Genomic DNA, 19,817 nt, shown 5'->3' on the forward strand with positions numbered 1-19,817 from the left:
GTCCCGCGTTCCCCCATCTGACTGTGCTGGGACCCCCAAAGGGGAGGGATTTTTGCCAAGAGAAAGGCTTGGGGTCCAGATAGGGCTCCAACCCCCAGCTTCGGAAACTAGCTTCCCCACCAGCCCTTGGGCTCTCTCCTTCTTACCAGCTGGTTGGAGACATCTCCGTGGTCCTTTCTGGTCATGCCCTCCCCAATGGCAGACTTCATCAGCCGCGACAGAGAAGGGAGCACGTTGATGGGGGGGTAGATCTGAGGGTGGGGGGAGCCGAAGAAGGAAGTGGCAGAAGGCAGGGTCCAAACTTTTCCTTCCTTCTCATCTCCTCTTGCCTTCCCTCCCCCTGTGGTTCTCAGGAGACGGGTCCTTATTCATCCGGCATAAAATTTGGCTGGTTACACCGCACCCTCTTTCATCCCTCAAATTCTAGGGCTTAAGTATGCAGATGTCTACATGTGTGCGCCCAGACCGGGGCGGGGCGGGGCGGGAAGAATGACATCAATTAATCAAAGGCTGGCTATTTCAAAACTTTTGGTTATTTCGACAAAAATCCGGTTGAAGTTTAATAGTTCACAGCTGCAAAGAAAGAAGCTGTCAAGCAAAGAGGCAAACGTCATATGGGACCAAAGTGTTTTTTAATCCTCTGGCACATTATTCACCACCTGCTTTTGTCAGTCGCCTATTGTTTTTGTTCACCGAGGCAAATTACTGGAACGCACAGAGAAAAGGTATTTATTTAGCATCTAGAATCTGCTAGATGCTGTCTACAGCTAACTTATTGTGTTCTCCATAATTCAATGGTATGATAAGTACTACTGCGACCATCGTGTAGATGAGAAAACCTAGGATCAGAGAGATGAAATGATTTTCTCAAGGTCCCACAGCCAGCTCGGCTGGATTCCACCCAGACTTGTCTTCTGTCTGTGAAACGAACAGTCTTCTTGGGGGGTTATCTCTTGTTGAGGGTTAACCAGGTCCGGCCCCTCCTAATTCCCAGGGAGAGGAAGCACAGGAGGTGGCGGGAGGTCTGTTAGTGTCTTTGGGGAGGGTGGGGAGAGCAGCAAGTGGGCAGGGAGGGAACCGTACCTGTCTGTTATGAAGCTGTCGGTCCACGTAGATCTGTCCCTCTGTGATGAAGCCTGTCAGGTCTGGGATGGGGTGGGTGATATCTACAAGGACGTGAGCGGGGGTCAAGGTAGCTGGCGCCCAGGTCTCCGCCCACTCACGGCCGTGTAGGTTCTGTTCCCTCCCCAGAGTGGGAGATGAGGGGGGAAGCGAGGGAAGGACATTATCTGCCCGGATGGAGGAAGAGAGCTACCGCACATCTATGTGCAAAAGCACAGGCCCCTTTAAGTGTCGGGGCGGGGAGTTCCCGTCGTGGCACAGTGGTTAACGAATCCGACTAGGAACCATGAGGTTGCGGGTTCGGTCCCTGCCCTTGCTCAGTGGGTTAACGATCCAGCGTTGCCGTGAGCTGTGGTGTAGGTCGCAGACGCGGCTCGGATCCCGCGTTGCTGTGGCTCTGGCGTAGGCCGGTGACTACAGCTCCGATTGGACCCCTAGCCTGGGAACCTCCATATGCCGCGGGAGCGGCCCAAGAAATAGCAAAAGACAAAAAAAAAAAAAAAAGTGTCGGGGCGGAACGGGGGCTGCGGAGAGCAATGGGCGGTGAGGCGGCTCACCGTCGTTGGGCATGGTGAGGATGGGGATCTGAGTGATGGACCCGCCCCGGCCCTCCACTCGGCCTGCCCGCTCGTAGATGGTGGCCAGGTCTGTGTACATGTACCCGGGGAAGCCTCTGCGCCCGGGCACCTCCTCTCTGGCAGCTGAGACCTGCAATATCCGTGGGGCATTGGGAGTAAGAATCGGGCCAAGAGGCTGATTCCGGGAAGGGGGAACGGCGGGTTCGGGGTCTTGGAGGAGGGGGCTGGGGACCGGCCTGGGCGGGGCCAGCTCTAGGGGGAGGCGGGGCTGAACCCGACACCCCTCCCCCGCCTCACCTCCCGCAGGGCCTCTGCGTAGGAGCTCATGTCTGTCAGTATGACCAGCACGTGCTTCTCACACTGGTAGGCGAGGAATTCAGCCGTGGTTAGTGCCAGGCGCGGGGTGATGATCCGCTCGATCCTGGAGGTGCGGCCCCTGTTTAGAGAGGCTGGAGGCCCAGGCCTGGGCTCCTTTAGCCTCAGTGCTGAGTGGAGAGCGAACTGGGAAGCTGGCACAGGGCACAGCAGCAGAGGAGTGGGTACAGGGAGCCCAGCCCGAGCCCCAGGTCAGGGCAGTGGTTCCTAGAGGGGGGCCCTCAGCCACATCCTGCCACTCAAGGTGGGAACAGGGACTGAGGCTGGGGCAGGCAAGGAGTCAGGTGAGAGAGGGACAGGCAGGGCCAGGAGTATTTGATGAGGATGAGAGTGGCCCTGTCTCCATGGCAAAGGGCAGGTCAGAGCTGCATGGGGTTGGCGCTCTGCTGGTGCCTCCTTCCCCCCCACCCAGGGCACCCACACTCTCTGAGCCCTTAGGGGTCTTTCCTTACTGTTCCCCCCTCACTCCCCCTGAGCACATTTGCTGGGCACCAGCCATGTGCTGGCTGCCCTGGCAACCCCTTTCCCTGATGCCCTCTTGGGTCTCTTCTGTCTCTCTGTGAGCTGCCCCTACCTCTTACCCAGCTTCAGTTTCCCCATCTGCACAAGGGGCTGTCCTCTCAGTTCTGGCTTATGGCTGTAGTTCTGGGCTACCTGAGACCTGGTGCTCTGGGTCTGGGGGAGGGGGGGGGCTGCTGCCCAAGGGCAGTATAGATGGCTCGGGAAACTGCTCACGTGGGGTCGTTGGCCAAATTCAGGAAGAGGCAGACATTGCCCATGGTACCGTTCTCCTCGAAGTCGGACTTGAAGAACCTGGCTGTCTCCATATTCACCTGGACACACAGTAGAGAGGGCTGGAGGTGGTCTAGCCACCTGAGGACAGGGGTCCATGCCCCTCGCATCTCTTCTCAGTAGCTCCTGACCAGCTCACAGTCCCTGGGGTGAGCCTGGGGCTGGAGAGCGTAGGGTCTCAACAGACCCCCAGGGAGGTTCAGACTCCCGGCTGAGCTCTGCTCAGTGCCAACCCTGCCCCTCACCTGACCAGCTGCTTCACTGCTAAACTCCTCATTCCCATTTTGGGTGCTAAACCCCCAGCATCCCCTCCCTGAAGCTGTCTTGTCTCCCCATAGTCCCTCCTCTCCCAGCTGCCCTGGGCTCATCTCAGAGCTGTCTTGACTCTGGATTGCCCTGAGCGACACGGCCAGGCCCTCCGCTCACGTTCTTGCCACCCCCACCAGACAGGCCCCAACTCTGATGGCTTGTCGAGGAGAAGGAGAAGGGTGTTCCAGGGGCCAAGGGGCCAAGGGGCCAAGCCTGCCTCCCCACTTGCGAATGGGCCCAGCCCTCTTACCCCCATGGCTGCAAAGACGATGGCAAAGTTGTCATCATCATAGTCCAGCACAGCCTTGGACTTCTTCACCAGCCCAGCCTGGCGGCAGATCTGGGCGGCGATCTGGGGATGGGAGGAAGGACATGAGAGCCAGAGTCCAAGGCTGCCCCTCTGAGCAGCCCTGAGAGCGTGGATGGGGCTATTCCCAGTCCAGCCTGCTGCCGAGGTCTTCGGTGGGAGATGGCAGGGCTGCCCCGGCTCCTAATGCTGTTCTTGGGGGAGGGGCTGCCCTATTTGGTGGCACCTGAGGGCCCAGGGTGCCTGTCACAAGGAGCAGGCAGAAAAAATAGTTCCAAAGAGTAACTTCCCACCCTGGCTTTGGGGCAACTTGGCCCTTCAGACCCCCCTGGGCCCCTCAGCCTGCTGGGGGTTTATCTGGGGTTTGCTGCAGGCTTGCAGGGTGTGGATAGAGTTACCAGTCACCACATCCAGACCCAGGGTGTGTGTGTGTGTGTGTGTGTGTGTGAAGGTGGAGATGCTGATGCTGTCTAGTCATTCAGACCATTTTGAGGGCCACATCCAGGAGCAGTTGGGTGGTGGGTGGTCCGGGGGTGGGGGGAGCATCTAGAGAGTTTGTCACATCAGTGCTCTGAAAAGAACTGGGCTGTTCACGCTTGGTGGGTAGGGGGGGCTGGGGAGGAGGGCTTAGGAACCTGCACAGATAGGCTCCAGACCACCGCCTGCAGGGTGGGGTGGGGTGGGGTGGGGGAGGGGAGCGCTCAGTGCAGGGAGTAAAGACGATTCATTACAAGGACCCATGGGTAGAGCTGTCAGCTGAGCAGGCTTTCAACATGGGCTACCCATGGGCTCTCTTGTGAGCCAGGGAATGCCCCACTCGCTCAGGGAAGAGGCTTGGAGATTTGCTTGGGGACACAGAGGAGGTCTTGCGCACCCTGAATTCCTGAGGGGCCAGAAGACAGCTGCCAGTCCGGATGCCGGTGGCCCCAGCGCGGCTAGCCCCTCCCTGCTGGCCTACCACCCAGCCTCTGCTCTATCCCTCCCCCTTGGTCTTGCCCAGCAGGGCCCCGCAGTCCTCACCTCGTTGTGGGGCAGCCCAGCTGCTGAGAAGATGGGGATCTTCTGACCACGGGCGATGCTGTTCATGACGTCGATGGGCGAGATGCCCGTCTGAATCATCTCCTCTGGGTAGATGCGGTCGTGGGGGTTGATGGGCTGGCCTGGGAGAGGGTGATCATGGACCCTGCTCAAGGGCTCAGGTTTGTCCCCACCCTTCCCCAACCCTGCCCTAGACTCTGGAGCAGCACCGTTGAACAGACTTTTCTTTGATGATGAGATGGGCTCTCACTGCCCAGCCCTGGCCACATGTGGCCACTGAGCATGTGCAATGTGGTTTCAAAATGCAATTTTCACTTGAATTAACCTGCATTTAAGTAGCCACAGTTGGGAGCTCTCTAGGACAGCATGGCCCTGGCACATTGGAAGCAGCAAGTGGGAGTGGCAGCCACAAGGCTGGAGAGTGAGGGACCCGGGCACTTGGGGGAGATTTGCACAATGATGGTGGCATTTTACACAAACAGGACCTAAAGTGCTGCTGACCCCAGACAGAGGGGGCTTTACTGCTCTCATGTCTCACTTGATCTGACCAACCCTGGTGGTAAGCACTGGGCAATGGCCCTAGCTTGTGTCTGGGGTGGGGAAGGTGGTTGGGGGGCTGGCTCCCAAGAGCTGTCCAGAGCCTCGGGTCACTCACCATTGATGTCCAGGAAGTCCTCCGCCATGACCACTGGCCCGTTGTCAATGGGTTTGCCTGAGCCATTGAAGACCCGGCCTTCGGGAGAGAGGGGGTTGGGGGATGCTCAGGACCCATCCTGGGTCTCTCACTGCCGCTCAGCCTCCACAACACCAGCAGCTCTCACCCACCCCTCGCTTCCCAATTGCCACATCCCCCTCCATCCCCTCATTCCTCAGTCACCCCCAGAGAGCTAGTACAGTGACTGTCTCCTTAAGGGTCTTCCCTCTCCTCCTGAAAACCTTTACAGTCAAGACCTTGGCTGGGGACAGTGACTCTAATGGGGAGCTTTGGGGCTGGAAGGAGGACAGGGCTGGGTAGGGCAGATCTTGGGAGAAAATGAGGGGCTGTGCAGTCCAAAGAGGTGGCTACCTACTGTGCCTCTGGCTGATTGAACTTGCCTTCCTCGAGTATTGAACACCTGCTGTATGTCAGGCCCTGAGCTGGGGTTGGGGGTCAAAGAGAAGACACACCCTCTGACCATAAAGGGCTCACAGGGAGGCAGAGAGGTGAAGAGGCAGTGGCAGTGCGGTCTGCCAAGCACTTGGTCCAGGAAGCTGGGCTGGCAGGAGAGAGGGGCGACCCCACCCTGCCCACCCCCACCCCTCACCCAGCATGTCCTCTGACACTGGAGTCCGTAGGATGTCCCCTGTGAATTCGCAGGTGGTCTTCTGGGCATCGATCCCAGAAGTCCCTTCAAACACCTATGGGAAGACATGGAAGCAGCCTAAATGTCCATCAACAGAGGATTAGATAAAGAAGATGTGGTACATATACCTAATGGAATATTACTTGGTCATAAAAAAAGAATGAAACAATACCATTTGCAGCAACATGGATTGACCTAGAGATTATCGTACTAAGTGAAGTGGATCAGAGAAAGCCACACATCATATGAGATCACTAATATGTGGAACCTAATTAAAAAATGATACCAAAAACATAGTCACAAAACAGAAAAAGACTCAAAGATTTGAAAACCAAATTTACGGTTACCAAAGGGGAGATGTTGGGAGGAGGGATGGATTGAGAGGTTGGGATTGGCAATATACACACCACTATATACAAAATTGATAGACAACAAGGACCTACTGTGTAGCTTGGGAAAATCTACTCAGTACTTTGTGATGGCCTATATGGAGAAAGAATCTGAAAAAGAATATATGTGTGTGTATATATATATATATACATATATATGTATATATATGGCTGATTCACTTTGCTGTACACCTGAAACTAACACAACACTGTGAATCACCTATACTCCAATAAAATTTATTTTATGAAAAACCCAAAATAAAAAACACCTATGGGATCAGCTTCCCATTCTGGACTCTCTCTGAGCCCAGCTCTGGGCAAGGCAGTCTTGGGGGGCAGGGTGAGAGGGACACTTTCTGCCTTTGGAGCTTATAAGATGGTGTGGAAACTTCGTGGACTCGTTCATTTATTCAACCAGCCAACATCTTACAGACACCACTTACCTGAACAATGGCTTTGGTCCCAGACACCTCAAGCACCTGCCCGCTCCTCTGAGTCCCATTGGGGAGGGTGAAGTTAACAATCTCAGCGTACTGGGCAAACTGGCAGGAGGGGAGAGCAGCTCAGAGTGACAATGAGACCAGAAGTGAAGTCCCTGTCTCCTCCCCAGCCATGCTTGACCCAGTCTCACGTTCCCATCTCCCTTCTGTGCTCAGATACTCTCAGAAGTGAGCTTGGGGGACTGGTGAGGGACAAGTGTGAATTCTCTTTGGGAAGCGGTACCGGGGTGGGTAGGAGCACTGACTTTAGAGTTGGAAGACCAGGCTTAGAATTGAAGCTCTGACACTTAGAAGCTGTGTGACCTTGGGGAAGTTACTTAATGTCTCTGAGCTTTACTTTCCTCATCTTTAAGATGGGAATAAGAGAATTCCCACTATAGCGCAATAGGTGAAGAATCTGACAGTAGAGGCGTGGGTTCAATCCCCAGCCTGGTATAGTAGGTTAAAGGACCCAGCACTGCTACGGTGGTGGTGTAGGTCGCAGCTGTGTCTGGGATTCAATCCCTGGCCTGGGAACCTCCATATGCCTCCAGTGCAGTCATTAAAAAAATAGAATAAAATAAAATTGGAGTAATACTAACACCCAGGGCTGCTGTGGGGAGGAAATATATGTAAAGTCATTAGCTGGTGCCAGGACCTTGTAACAGTGTAGCCACTATTATGGCTGTTGAGGTCTCCTGGGCGGCATAGTTGTTTCTGCCCCTGTGGACTAATGGTGAACAGAGTGCGAAGTGCTGCCCTCGGCTCCCAGGGAGTGATCCTTCCCTAGTGGGCCTGGGATCAATTCCTGTGTAGTCCTCACGGGCTTCAGGAATAAAAAGAAGCCAGGAATTCCTTCTCTTCTGGCTAGGATCAAGTGTAGTTTTCCTTCTTAATAGTATGAAAAGCACCAGGCAACTATCTGGATTATATAAAGAAATCTTACAGCAGTGCCCATTGTGGCTCAGCAGTAAAGAGACAACTAGTATCCACAAGGATTCGGATTTGATCCCTGGCCTCACTCAGTGGGCTAAGGATCTGGTGTTGCCATGAACTATGGTGTAGTTCGCAGATACAGCTTGGTTCCTGGCTGTGGCTGTAGCTGGCAGCTGTAGCTCCGATTCAGCCCCTAGCCTGGGAACTTCCATATGCTGCAGGTGTGGCCCTAAAAAATTTTTTTTGAAAATAAAAATAAAAAAGAAAGCTTACAACTCAACAATCAAAAGAAATACCCTAATTGAAAAATGGCAAAGGGTCTAAAGAAACATTTCTCTAAGGAAGAGATACACATGCCCCAGAAGCACATAGATGCTCGACTCATTAGTCATTAATGAAATGCAAATCAAAACCACAATGAGCTAGCACTTCACACTCATTAATATGGCTATAATGGAAAAGACAGGTAATGACAACTGCTAAGGTTGTGGAGAAATTAGAACCCTCAGATACTGACGGTGGGATCAGAAAATGTGTGGCCACTTTGGAAAAGTCTGGCAGTTTCTCAAAAGGTTAAACACAGTTACAATATGACCCAGCAATTCCATGCCCAGGTATACCACCAAGAGAAGTGGAAACACATGTCCACATAAAAACTTGCAGGGGTCCCCTTGTGGCTCAGTGGGTTAAGTATCTGGCCACATCACTGCAGCAGCTCAGGTCACTGCTATGGCATGGGTTTGATCCCTGGCCCAGGAAATTTCATATGCCACAGGCACAGCCAAAAAGACCACAAAACATTGGAACAACCACTCTGGAAAACAGTATGGAGGTTCCTCAGAAGACTAAATACAGAATAACAGCCATATGATTCAGCAGTCCCACTCCTGCATATATACCTGGACAAAACTACTTTTCTAAAAGATACATGAGGAGTTCCCATCGTAGCTCAGCAGATGAGACTAGCACCAGTGAGGATGCAGGCTTGATCCCTGGCCTTGCTCAGTGGGTTAAGGATCTGGCATTGCTGTGAGCTGTGGTATATGCTGTAGATGCAGCTCAGATCCCACATTGCTGTGGCTGTGGTATAGGCCAGCAGCTACAGCTCCTGTTCGGCCCTAGTTTGGGAACCTCCGTATGCCGTGGATATAGCCCTAAAAAGACAAAAACATAAACAAAGAGACACAGGCAACCTATATGTTCATAGCAGCACTATTCACAATAGTCAAGACATGGAAACAACTTAAATGTCCATTGACAGATGAATAGATTAAGAAGATGTGGTACATATACACAATAGAATACTACTCAGCCATAAAAAAGAACAAAATAATGTCATTTGCAGCAACATGGTTGCAACTAGGGATTCTCATACTAGTGAAGTAAGTCAGAAAGAGAAATACAAATACTATATGATATCATTTATATGTGGAATCTAAAATATGGCACAAATGGGGAGTTCCCGTCGTGGTGCAGTGGTTAATGAATCCGACTAGGAACCACGAGGTTTTGGGTTTGATCCCTGCCCTTGCTCAGTGGGTTAACGATCTGGCGTTGCCGTGAGCTGTGGTGTAGGTTGCAGACGTGGCTTGGCTCCCGCGTCGCTGTGGCTCTGGTGTAGGCTGGCAGCTACAGCTCCGATTGGACCCCTAGCCTGGGAACCTCCATATGCCGCGGGAGCAGCCCAAGAAATGGCAAAAAGACAAAAAATAAATAAATACATGAAATAAAATATGGCACAAATGAACCTATCTACAGAATAGAAACAGACTTGCAGACATGGAAAACAGACTCGTGGTTACCAAGGGGAAGGGAGGAAGGAGTGGAATGGACTGGGAAGCTGGGGGAATTTGGGGTTAGTAGATGCAAACTATTATATTTAGAAAGGATGAGCATTAAGGTCCTACTGTGTAGCACAGGGAACTATATCCAATCTCTTGTGTTAGACCATGATGGAAGATAATATGAGAAAAACTATATATAAGTGTGACTAGTTCACTTTGTTGTATAGCAGAAATTGACAAAACATTGTAAATCAACTACATTTTAATAAAAGATTTACCCCCTTCAACAAAACAAAAAACAAACCTTGCATATGAACGTTCATAGCAGCATTATTCATAATAGGCAAAAAGTGGAAACAACACAAATGTCCACAAATGTGACAAACAGATGAACAAGAAGTGGCATGTCCAGACAGTGGAATATTAGTCAGCTTCGAAAAGGAATGAAGTAGTGACACCTGTTACAACACAGATGACTGAAAACATGACGCTCAGTGAAAGCAGCCAGACACAACAGATCACATAGTATATGATTCCTTTGATGGGAAACATCCAGAATAGTCAAACCCATAAAACAAAAAGATCAGTGGTTGCAGGGGACTAGAGGAGGGAGGACTGGTGACAACTAACAGGTACAAACTTTCTTTTTGAGGTGACCGAAATGTTCTCGAATCAAGTAGTGGCAGTGGTTGCACAACTCTTATATAGACTAAAACCACCAAATTGTATACTTTAGAAGAATAAAGTTTAGGAGTTCCTGCTGTAGTGCAATGGGATCAGCTCTCTGCAGTGACAGGGCACAGGTTCGATCCTGGTCCGGAACAATGGGTTAAAGGATCCGGTGTTGCTGCAGCTGCGGCATAGGAGGTTAACGGCAGCTTGGATCAGAGCCCTGGCTCAGGAACTCCATGTGTCATAGGGCAGCCGAAAAAGAAAAAAAAAAAAAGTAAAAATTATAGTATAGGAATTATAACTTAATTCTAAAAAACCAACAAGCTGTCCCTCCAGGACCACAGCAGGTGGGCAGGTGGAGGTCTGTCTCAAGGGAATCCCCACGCTTTGCCATCAGTGTGTGCTCTGGGAACCAGGTTCTAGAGGAGGCTGTGAGCTGAGCCAAAGAAGCCAGGCTGAGAGAGCAGTGCCTCCCCTCTGACACTGGTGCTCAGCACTGGCCAGAGCCAGGAAGGCTACATCCTATTCCTGTCCCTCTGCCCAGGGGAGGTGATGGAGAGAACACAGAGCATCCCCCAGGCCTCTCACCCTGCTGCCCATCCATCTTGCTTTCTTGATTCACTTTAGGGAGTAAGTCATAATCTTAATCCAATAAAAACAAATAGCAAAAACAAAACAAAACAACACAAAACTGCACCTCTCCCTGCAATGTTCCTAATACTTTAGGAAATTAAATACTCCTCTAGGAGTTCCTATCGTGGCTCAGTAGTAATGAACCCGATTGTATCCATTGGGATGCAGGTTTGATCCCCGGCCTCACTCAGTGAGTTAAGGATCCAGTGTTGCCATGAGCAGTGGTGTAGGTCCCAGACACGGCTTGAATCTGGTGTTGCTGTGGCTGTAGTGTAGACCAGCAGCTGCATCTTCAATTTGACCCCCAGCCCTGGAAGCTCCATATGCTGTGGGTATGGCCCTAAAAAAACAAAACAAAACAAACAAACAAACAAACAAACAAAAACTCCTCTAAATTACTCCTTGGGATTAGAGGAAATCAAAACTGAAATGACAGATGAAATAGAAGATAATGAAAAGGATACCACTTCATGCCATGACTTGTAGAACACATCAAGCTGTACAATGCTTTCTGACCATAACCAAAGTTAGAAATCAGTAACAAAAAAACTAGAAAAACTGAATGCATTTGGAGATTTTGAAACATTCTAAATACAGAAGAACTTATTTTCAGATAAGAAAACATTTGGCACTAAACAATAATGAAAAACTATTTTCAACATATGTGTGATGCATTTAAAGTTTTAAATGCTCATACAGAAAAGAAAAACAATTAGAGTGGTTTAAAATTATGCAACATGAAAAAAGAAAACAAGTTAGGAAAGAGAACAGAATTATCATTGTACAACTACAAATGTAATAAATTCATTGAGTAACTAAAAAAAAGAACAGAATTAAAATTCCAAATAAAATAGAAGACATAATAAAAGGGCAGAAATCACTAAAACAGAAAAATGTATAACAGAGAAGATCAACAAAGCCAAACTGGTTCTTTGAAAAGCCTAATAAAATACAGAACCTCTGGCAACACTGATTAAGAAAAAAGATATGAATAAATAATTACTGGAATAATAAATCAAAACTAGCTATACTCATAATATTAAAAATAATTTAAAATTATGAATAACGTTATACAACATAATTCAGAACTTAGATGAAATGAATTAAGTTCTAGCAGAATAAAACTCAAACCAAAACCAATTAAAAACAAAATAGAAAACCAGGAGAGCCTTATAAAAATTGGATAAATAACAAAATTGTTCAATGAAGAAAACACCAGTCCCAGACAGTGACTTCTAACAATCGAGGAACACGTAACATGATACTTAAGCTCTCCAAAAGATTGGAAGAAAAATTCCAGTCTGAATTCATTTTATCAGGCAAGGATAACTTTGATATAAAATGAGGTAATAATGGGAAAATTATACACAATCCCAATCATGAACGCATAGATGCAAAAATACTAAACATATATCATTAAACTAAATCCAGCAATGTGCCAAAAAAAGACCAAGTTCAAAAAGATCAAATAATCAAAGAAAAAAATTTTAAATAAAGATAAACACACTCACATACATAAATACAAATTAAAAAGACCAAGTTGGAACTATTCCAGGAATTCAAGGTTAGTCTAATATTAGAAAATCTGTTCATATCATTTACCTTATTGGTGAATTAAAGGATTTACAAACCTGTTATGTAAAACATTTTAGAAAAAGGGAAAAAACCTAAGATTGAAAACAACAACAACAATGAAAAGAACGAAGCTCTTTGCTGAAAACAGAATAAAAGGGAAATTGCTTAACTCCAAAAAGTAACCTCAAGAAACCTACAGAAAATATTTTCAATGATATAATGTGTAAAAATTCTCTTTAAAATTAGGAGCAAGAACGACAATCCCCTTAGCATCAGTCCCAGCATTGTGCTGGAGGAATTAGCCAAAGTAATAAGATGAACCAAAAATCGAGATTAAAAGGAAACAACACTATAAAGTGGAAAAGCCCCAAACCCCAAATCTAATAAAGATCGTAGCCCCTAAAAAACTACAGACCAGTTTCTCTTATAAATATAGACAAAGAAATTACAAATAAACTATTAGCCAATCAAATCAAGTATTATATTAAATGAATAAGCAAGTATGACCAAAGAGGGTTTATTTCAAGAATGCAAGCTTAGATCAATCAGCATTGTAATTAGTCAACATTGGACAACATAATTCATGATAATAAGGAGTTTGTGAACATAAAAGCAAAACCCCACAGGCTTATGTAAATAGAAAACAAAAAGGCTTTTGATAAAATTCAGCAGCTGTTTCTAATACAATTCTATGTAAAACAAGAATGGAAGGTAACCCCTTGTGCTCTAGACTATTTACCAAAACCAACATCAATAACCTTCTAGATGGTAAAATGTTAAACTCGTTTTCATTTCCAATAAAATCAGTAACGCACACAGAGAGTTGCCTGTGTCACTGTTACTTAATATTGTTTTAGAAATTTTACTTTACATAATAACAATAGAAAAAAAAATTGAAAAGTATATCAATAAACACAGAGGATGTTCTATTTTTTAAAAAGGTAGTGAGAGAAGATTGTATTCTTCAGAAATGTGAAAGAAAGACAGTGGAAATATTCCAGATTATAGAGGCTAAGCAGACATGGTGATAACCGGCCCTGGGCTGGATCCTGTACGGAAGAGGGAAAATGCTATAAAAGACTTATGTGATCAGCTGATAAATTGGACTATAGAATGTAGATTAGATAAAAGCATCCATGTAAATTTCTAAAGTTGATACTACTCTGGTTATGTCAGAAAATAGCCTTATTCTTTGGAAATGAACAGTAGAGTTTGGGGCACAAATTACTTTTCAAAAGATCAAAAAAAAATTATGCACATAGACATGCATATACACTCAGAGAAAATGATAGAAAAAAAGGGTATATGGGTGTTCCTTGTACTATTGTTATTTTTGCAAATTTTTTTGTCTCACCAGTGGCATATGAAAGTTCCTGGGCCAGGGATAGAATATGAGCCACAGATGCAGCACTGCTAGATTCTTAATATGCCTTGCTACAGTGGGAACTCCTATTTTTGCAAATTTTTATAAACTAAAAAGTAAAATTAACAAAATGAAAAGACAACCCACAGAATGGGAGAAAATCTTTGCAAGTGAATTGACTGACAAGGGATTCATCTCCAAAATTTACAACTTCTGCAGCTCCATACCAAAAAAACAAACAACCCCATCAAAAAATGGGTAGAAGATCTAAACAGACCATTCTCCAAAGAAGACATACAGATGGCCGAGAAACACATGAAAAGATGTTCATCATTCATTATTAGAGAAATGCAAATCAAAACCACTATGAGGTACCACCTTACACCAGCCAGAATGGCCATCATCCAAAAGTCTACAAATAAGCGCAGGAGAGGGTGTGGAGAAAAAGGAACCCTAGTACACTGTTGGTGGGATTTTATATGGGTGCAACCACTGTGGAAAGCAGTATGGAGATTCCTCAGAAAACTAAAAATAGAACTACCATTTGATCCAGCAATCCTACTCCCGAGTATCTATCCAGAGAAAAACCACGACTTGCAAAGACATATGTACTCCAATGTTCATTGCAGCACTATTTACAATAGCCAAAACATGGAAACAACCTAAATGTCCATTGACAGAGGAGTGGATCAAGAAGATGTGGTACATATACACAATGGACTATTACTCAGCCATTAAAAAGAACGAAATATTGGCATTCTTAGCAACATGGATGGACCTAGAAATTATCATGCTAAGTGAAGTCAGCCACATAATGAGACACCAACATCAAATGCTTTCACTGACATGTGGAATCTGAAAACAGGACAGACTGAACTTTTTGCAGAACAGATGCTGACTCACAGACATTGAAAAACTTATGGTCTGTGGAGGAGACAGTTTGGGGGGTGGGGGGATGTGCTTGGGCTGTGGGATGGAAATCCTGTGAAATCAGATTGTTATGATCATTATACAACTACAGATGTGATAAATTCATTTGAGTAATAAAAAAAATAAAGTAAAAAAATAAAGTAAAAAAAAAAGTAAAATTGAAATATGCCAATGGAAAAAGAGACACAATTCCATTAATTTGCAGATCATATTGTATATCTTTAAAAAAAAAAACCAAGAGAATCTAGTGAAAAACAGAAACAAATAAAAACAAAACACCCCTCAGGATTAGTAAGAGAATTTGGCTGTATACAAGATGAATATATAAAAATCAATCTGAGGTTATTTTCCAATATAGGTTATTATAAGAAGTTGAATATAATTCCCTCTCTTATTAGGTAAATCCTTTTTGCTCATCTATTTATCTGTAAGTGGTTTGTATCAGTCTCATACTCCTAATTTATCCCATATCTGAAAAAATATATATATAACTGAATCAGTTCACACTTGAAACTAATTCAATATTGTAAATCATTATACTTCAATAACAAAAGTGTGTTCTCAATAAAAATTCATAGAGTAATTAAAAAAAAAGTGTGTTCCCCCAAAAGAATCACAGAATGCTAAAAGGGGTCATTAAATACAATTTATGCAGAAGTGAAAAAAAAATCAGTTTCTCTCTCTTTTTTTTTCCTATTCTAGCCAAAGATGAAGTGGAGAAAATCATTTCATTCACAATATGGCCAAAACCCATAAAATGTCTGTCAATAAATTTAACAAGAAAGGTTCAAGAAAATAATAAAATCTTACTGAATAATAAAAACAAGCCCTAAAGAAATGGAGCGCAATAGTGGTAGTGTTTTCTAAGACAGAATGACCTACTATCATAAAAATATAAATCCTTTTCAAAAATATATAAATTCAATGCATACCCCAATGGATTGTTTGTCCTGGAATTTAATAAAATGATCTTAAAATGTATATAAATGTCTAAGAATATCCAAAAACTGTTATGGAAAAGATCGAGAGTGGAGAACTTGCCTTGTCAGATTTTAAAACGTGCTCTAGAAAAAGAATGGATATATGTATATGTATAACTGAATCACTTAGCTGTACACCTGAAACTAATACAACATTGTAAGCACCTAGACTCCAATATAAAATGAAAATTAAATTAAAAAAGTAAAGGAGTTCCTGTTGTGGTGCAGTGGAAATGTATCCTAAGAAGTGGAGTTCCCGTCGTGGCTCAGTGGTTAACGAATCCGACTAGGAATCATGAGGTTGCGGATTCGATCCCTGGCCTCACTCAGTGGATTAATGATCCGGCGTTGCCGTGAGCTGTGGTGTAGGTTGCAGACACGGCTCGGATCCCGCGTGCTGTGGCTGTGGCGTAGGCCAGCGGCTACAGCTCCAATTAGACCCCTAGCCTGGGAACTTCCATATGCCGCAGGTGCCGCCCTAAAAAGCAATAGACAAACAAACAAATAAATAAATAAAACATGCGTTAAAGCTACTGAGGTCAAGTGGCCAGTGCTGGTGCGATACAGATGGGCACATGGGAAGGCTGGTGTCCAAAGACACCCCAGAGTTTAGGAGACTATTTGAGAACAAATGAGGCATATTAGTTCACAGGAAAAAAGAATCTATTGAACCAACGGTGCTAATATGACTGGGTACCTACCCACATCATTAACACAAACACATTCCAGGCATTTAAAAATGTTAAATACAAAACTAAAACAAAATACTGGAAGAGATGGTCTTCTTTCTCTTCTTATGGAATAATCCAGTTAAAAGCTGGATAAAAGAGACGTCTTTAAGCAAGATAAGAAAACCAGAAGCCACAGAGTTCCCGTCGTGGCGCAGTGGTTAATGAATCCGACTAGGAACCATGAGGTTGCGGTTTTGGTCCCTGCCCTTGCTCAGTGGGTTAACGATCCGGCGTTGCCGTGAGCTGTGGTGTAGGTTGCAGACGCGGCTCGGATCCCGTGTTGCTGTGGCTCTGGCGTAGGCCGGGGGGCTACAGCTCCGATTGGACCCCTAGCCTGGGAACCTCCATATGCCGCGGGAGTGGCCCAAAGAAAAGCAAAAAGACCAAAAAAACCCAAAAAAAACCAAAAAAAAAAGCAAACAAAAACAAAACAAAACAAAAAAACAGAAGCCATAAGCAAAAATACAGAAATCTTCGATACTATAAACATTTGAAATTTCTCTCTGGCAAAGATACAAACAAATGTGAACCATAAACAAGGCAAAATGCACGACTCAACATGTAGGAAGATTTCACAGAGGAAGAAGCAAGAGCTCAACAGGTAAGAGGATAACTCCCTCCACCATCTGGGAAAGGCAAAGAAAAGCAAGACCCGACTAATCTTCACTGATAGGCAAACGTACAGGAGAGCACATATTCAGGGCTCACAAGGACGCTGGGCAGTAGGTCCTCTCATGCATGGTCGGTCAGGATGTGAATTACCAGAACCATACAGGGCAAGCAATTTTGCGCCTAATCATCAATATCTATTGAAAAATAAACATGCCCTTTGAACCAGCAATTCCATTTGGAAGGAATCTATCCTGTGGCAACAAAGGCACCAGCATAAAAACGATATATATTGTTCTACTATTTGTAATAGCTATACCTGGGAACACGCTGGACATTCATCAATAATAGAATAAATCACAGGACATCCATACCCTAGCCTACTGTGTTGCTACCAAAAAGAGTGAGTAAAATGTGTTATCTGCTGATGTGGAGGAAATCCACCACATGTTTTAAGAGACTAACATCAGTGTAAACATCTAACATGCTTAGGTTTGTGCACACACAGCAGGATCTTTAGATTGCTTATCCTAAGGGGTTGGGAATAGAGGCTGGGGGCAAATAGTTAATTTAGTGTCTTTTGTTTCAGTAGTTACAAAAAGCATAGTGTGTGCATGTGCAATTACAATGTAATAACATTCCGGGACATGTTCAGGGACAGCGAAGTGGTTATCATTAGCATTACTATCACCATATCCTCTGCTGTCCCAAAACCAGGGACCTTAGGGGTCAGAGAGGGGGAGGGGTGGCTCAGTTCCCCAAAGTGTATGAATAGGACGGGGTCGTCTCCCCCAGGGCGCCCCTGTTGGGATTGCACCTGAGACAGGATTCACAGTCCAAGCTCTGATTTGGGCCTCTCCTCGTTCTGTGAAGATGCCAGGAGGCAATCTTCTTCTCCCCTAAACCATTCCTGCAGAGTGGGGACCCTAGGGGAGGGGGCTCTTCCCAAGAGGAATGCTCTGCAGTCCACGGAGCCCCTGATGCCCGGCCGTCTTTTTGCTTCACAACCACAAGAGGGAGCCCTAGAGCAAGGACTGCGAGGCCTTGGGAAACAAGCTAAGTAAGTCCTGCCAACATCTCTTCTGCTCTCTGTGGACCTGAGTCTACCTGAAATGGCCCCGGCCTCATTGTCTGTGGTGCTGATGGTGGGCTGCCAACCTCAGAAGGAATATTGCTGGATAGAGCACAGGCCAGAGTGGGCCCCAAAGCAATCAGGCAGTGGGGCCCAATAAAAAAACCGGCAGGAGTTCCCGTGGTGGTGCAGTGGAAAGAAATCCAACTAGGAACCAGGAGGTTGCGGGTTCCATCCCTGGCCTTGTTCAGTGGGATAAGGATCCCGTGTTTCTGTGACCTGTGGTGTAGATTGCAGATGACTCTTGGATCTGGTGTTGCTGTGGCTGTGGTGTAGGCCAGCAGCTGTAGCTCCAATTCGACTCCTAGCCTGGGAGCCTCCATGTGCCACAGGTGCAGCCCTAAAAAGACAAAACAAAGAAACAAACAAAAAAAACAGGCAGCAGTTTGATAAAAAGCGATCGTGTTTTATGTGGATTTATGGTGGTGAGGGAGAGTGGAGAGGAGGTGGCACTGTGTGTCCCTGAAAGATGGGACATCAGAGGAAATGAACTTCAGAGAGCAGAGAGGTTACAGTCAGACAGGAGGAAGAACTGTCAGAACCCTGGCACTAACATGGATGGAGGGTGATGTCTGGAATCCTTTAGGAAGAGATGCCAGATTTTGTTTTTGTTTTTGCTTTTTAGGGCCACGCCTGCAGCATGTGGAGATTTCCAGCCTAGCGGTGGAATCAGAGCTGCAGCTGCCAGCCTGCACCACAACTCACTGCAATGCCGGATCCTTAACACACTGAGTGGGGCCAGAGATCACACACGCATCCTCATGAATACTAGTTGGGTTTGTTACCGCTGAGCCACAACGGGAACTCCAACACCAGTTATTTTTGTGGGGGAGGGGTGAGCACAGCCAGTTAGAGCCCTGTGGGCAGGGGCAGAATTCCAATGTGGAGCAATGAGCTTATATTTACACCCTGTTTCCAGGCACAGACCTGATTCTCTCTGCTTTCACTGTTGGTGACTACGAGGATGGCAGGAAGCGTGGATGGTTCAGTGCAACCCATCTCCCTGGCTGGAGATTAAGCTGAGTTGTTAACCAGCAAGGGGGCAGGCACCTGGGAGCTGCTGCAGACTCTCAGGGGCCTGGGAGTTTCTTAGCAAGCCTGACAGGGCTTGTACAGGGCATCCTGCCTCCAAGGCCGCTGGCTCTGACAATGCCCAGGGTGGTTTGGGAACTCCTCTCTGAAAATGGCTCTCAGAGCCGATACATACACTTTGGAAAGCCTTTTTTCCCTGAAGAGTTTTCGAGCAGCCATAGACATTGCAAACCAATGTGGATAAGGTGAGTCTCCAATAAGGGTGGGTGTGGGTCACAGAGCATAGGTGTCGGAAGACCCTCTAGAGCAGTGGTTCTAAGTGTGGTCTGTCCCACATCGGTAGCAACTGGGAACTTGTCAGGAATGCACATTCTCGGGCCTCAATCCAGGCGGCTAACTCGGAACTTCCGACTGGGGCCCAAATATCCCTCCAGAGGATTCTGAGGCATGCTCCAGTTTGAAAACCACCTCTTGAGTGAAATCTCCCTAGAGTATCCTTAGCAGGTAGATGTCAGATACCCAGATTCCTCTTTAATGCCCGTACAACCTGTGTGATTGTGTGTGAGTGTCCCTGAGTGTGCAGGCGTATGAGTGTACTTTTGTGAGATCAGGTTTTGAGATGTGGATATGTAATGATCTAGGAGGGTCAATTTTACACCTGACAAATCAGGCTGTAGCCTTTTCTGGGTCAGACTCTAGAAAATCAGA

At 46.3% G+C, this 19,817-nt stretch overlaps 1 protein-coding gene across 1 annotated transcript in view; it reads right to left on the minus strand.

Annotated features, from left to right (window-relative positions):
* Positions 1 to 19,817, minus strand: part of ATP6V1B1 (ATPase H+ transporting V1 subunit B1) — a 31,784-nt gene that overhangs the window by 1,972 nt on the left and 9,995 nt on the right. The window contains 10 exon segments of the mRNA XM_021087392.1: positions 147 to 251; positions 1,084 to 1,166; positions 1,680 to 1,830; positions 1,998 to 2,121; positions 2,811 to 2,908; positions 3,427 to 3,528; positions 4,504 to 4,643; positions 5,177 to 5,254; positions 5,826 to 5,919; positions 6,697 to 6,795. Of these exon segments, the coding sequence (XP_020943051.1) occupies positions 147 to 251; positions 1,084 to 1,166; positions 1,680 to 1,830; positions 1,998 to 2,121; positions 2,811 to 2,908; positions 3,427 to 3,528; positions 4,504 to 4,643; positions 5,177 to 5,254; positions 5,826 to 5,919; positions 6,697 to 6,795 (1,074 nt within the window).

The sequence above is a fragment of the Sus scrofa genome, chromosome 3, assembly GCF_000003025.6.
Source record: "Sus scrofa isolate TJ Tabasco breed Duroc chromosome 3, Sscrofa11.1, whole genome shotgun sequence".
NCBI lineage: Eukaryota > Metazoa > Chordata > Mammalia > Artiodactyla > Suidae > Sus > Sus scrofa.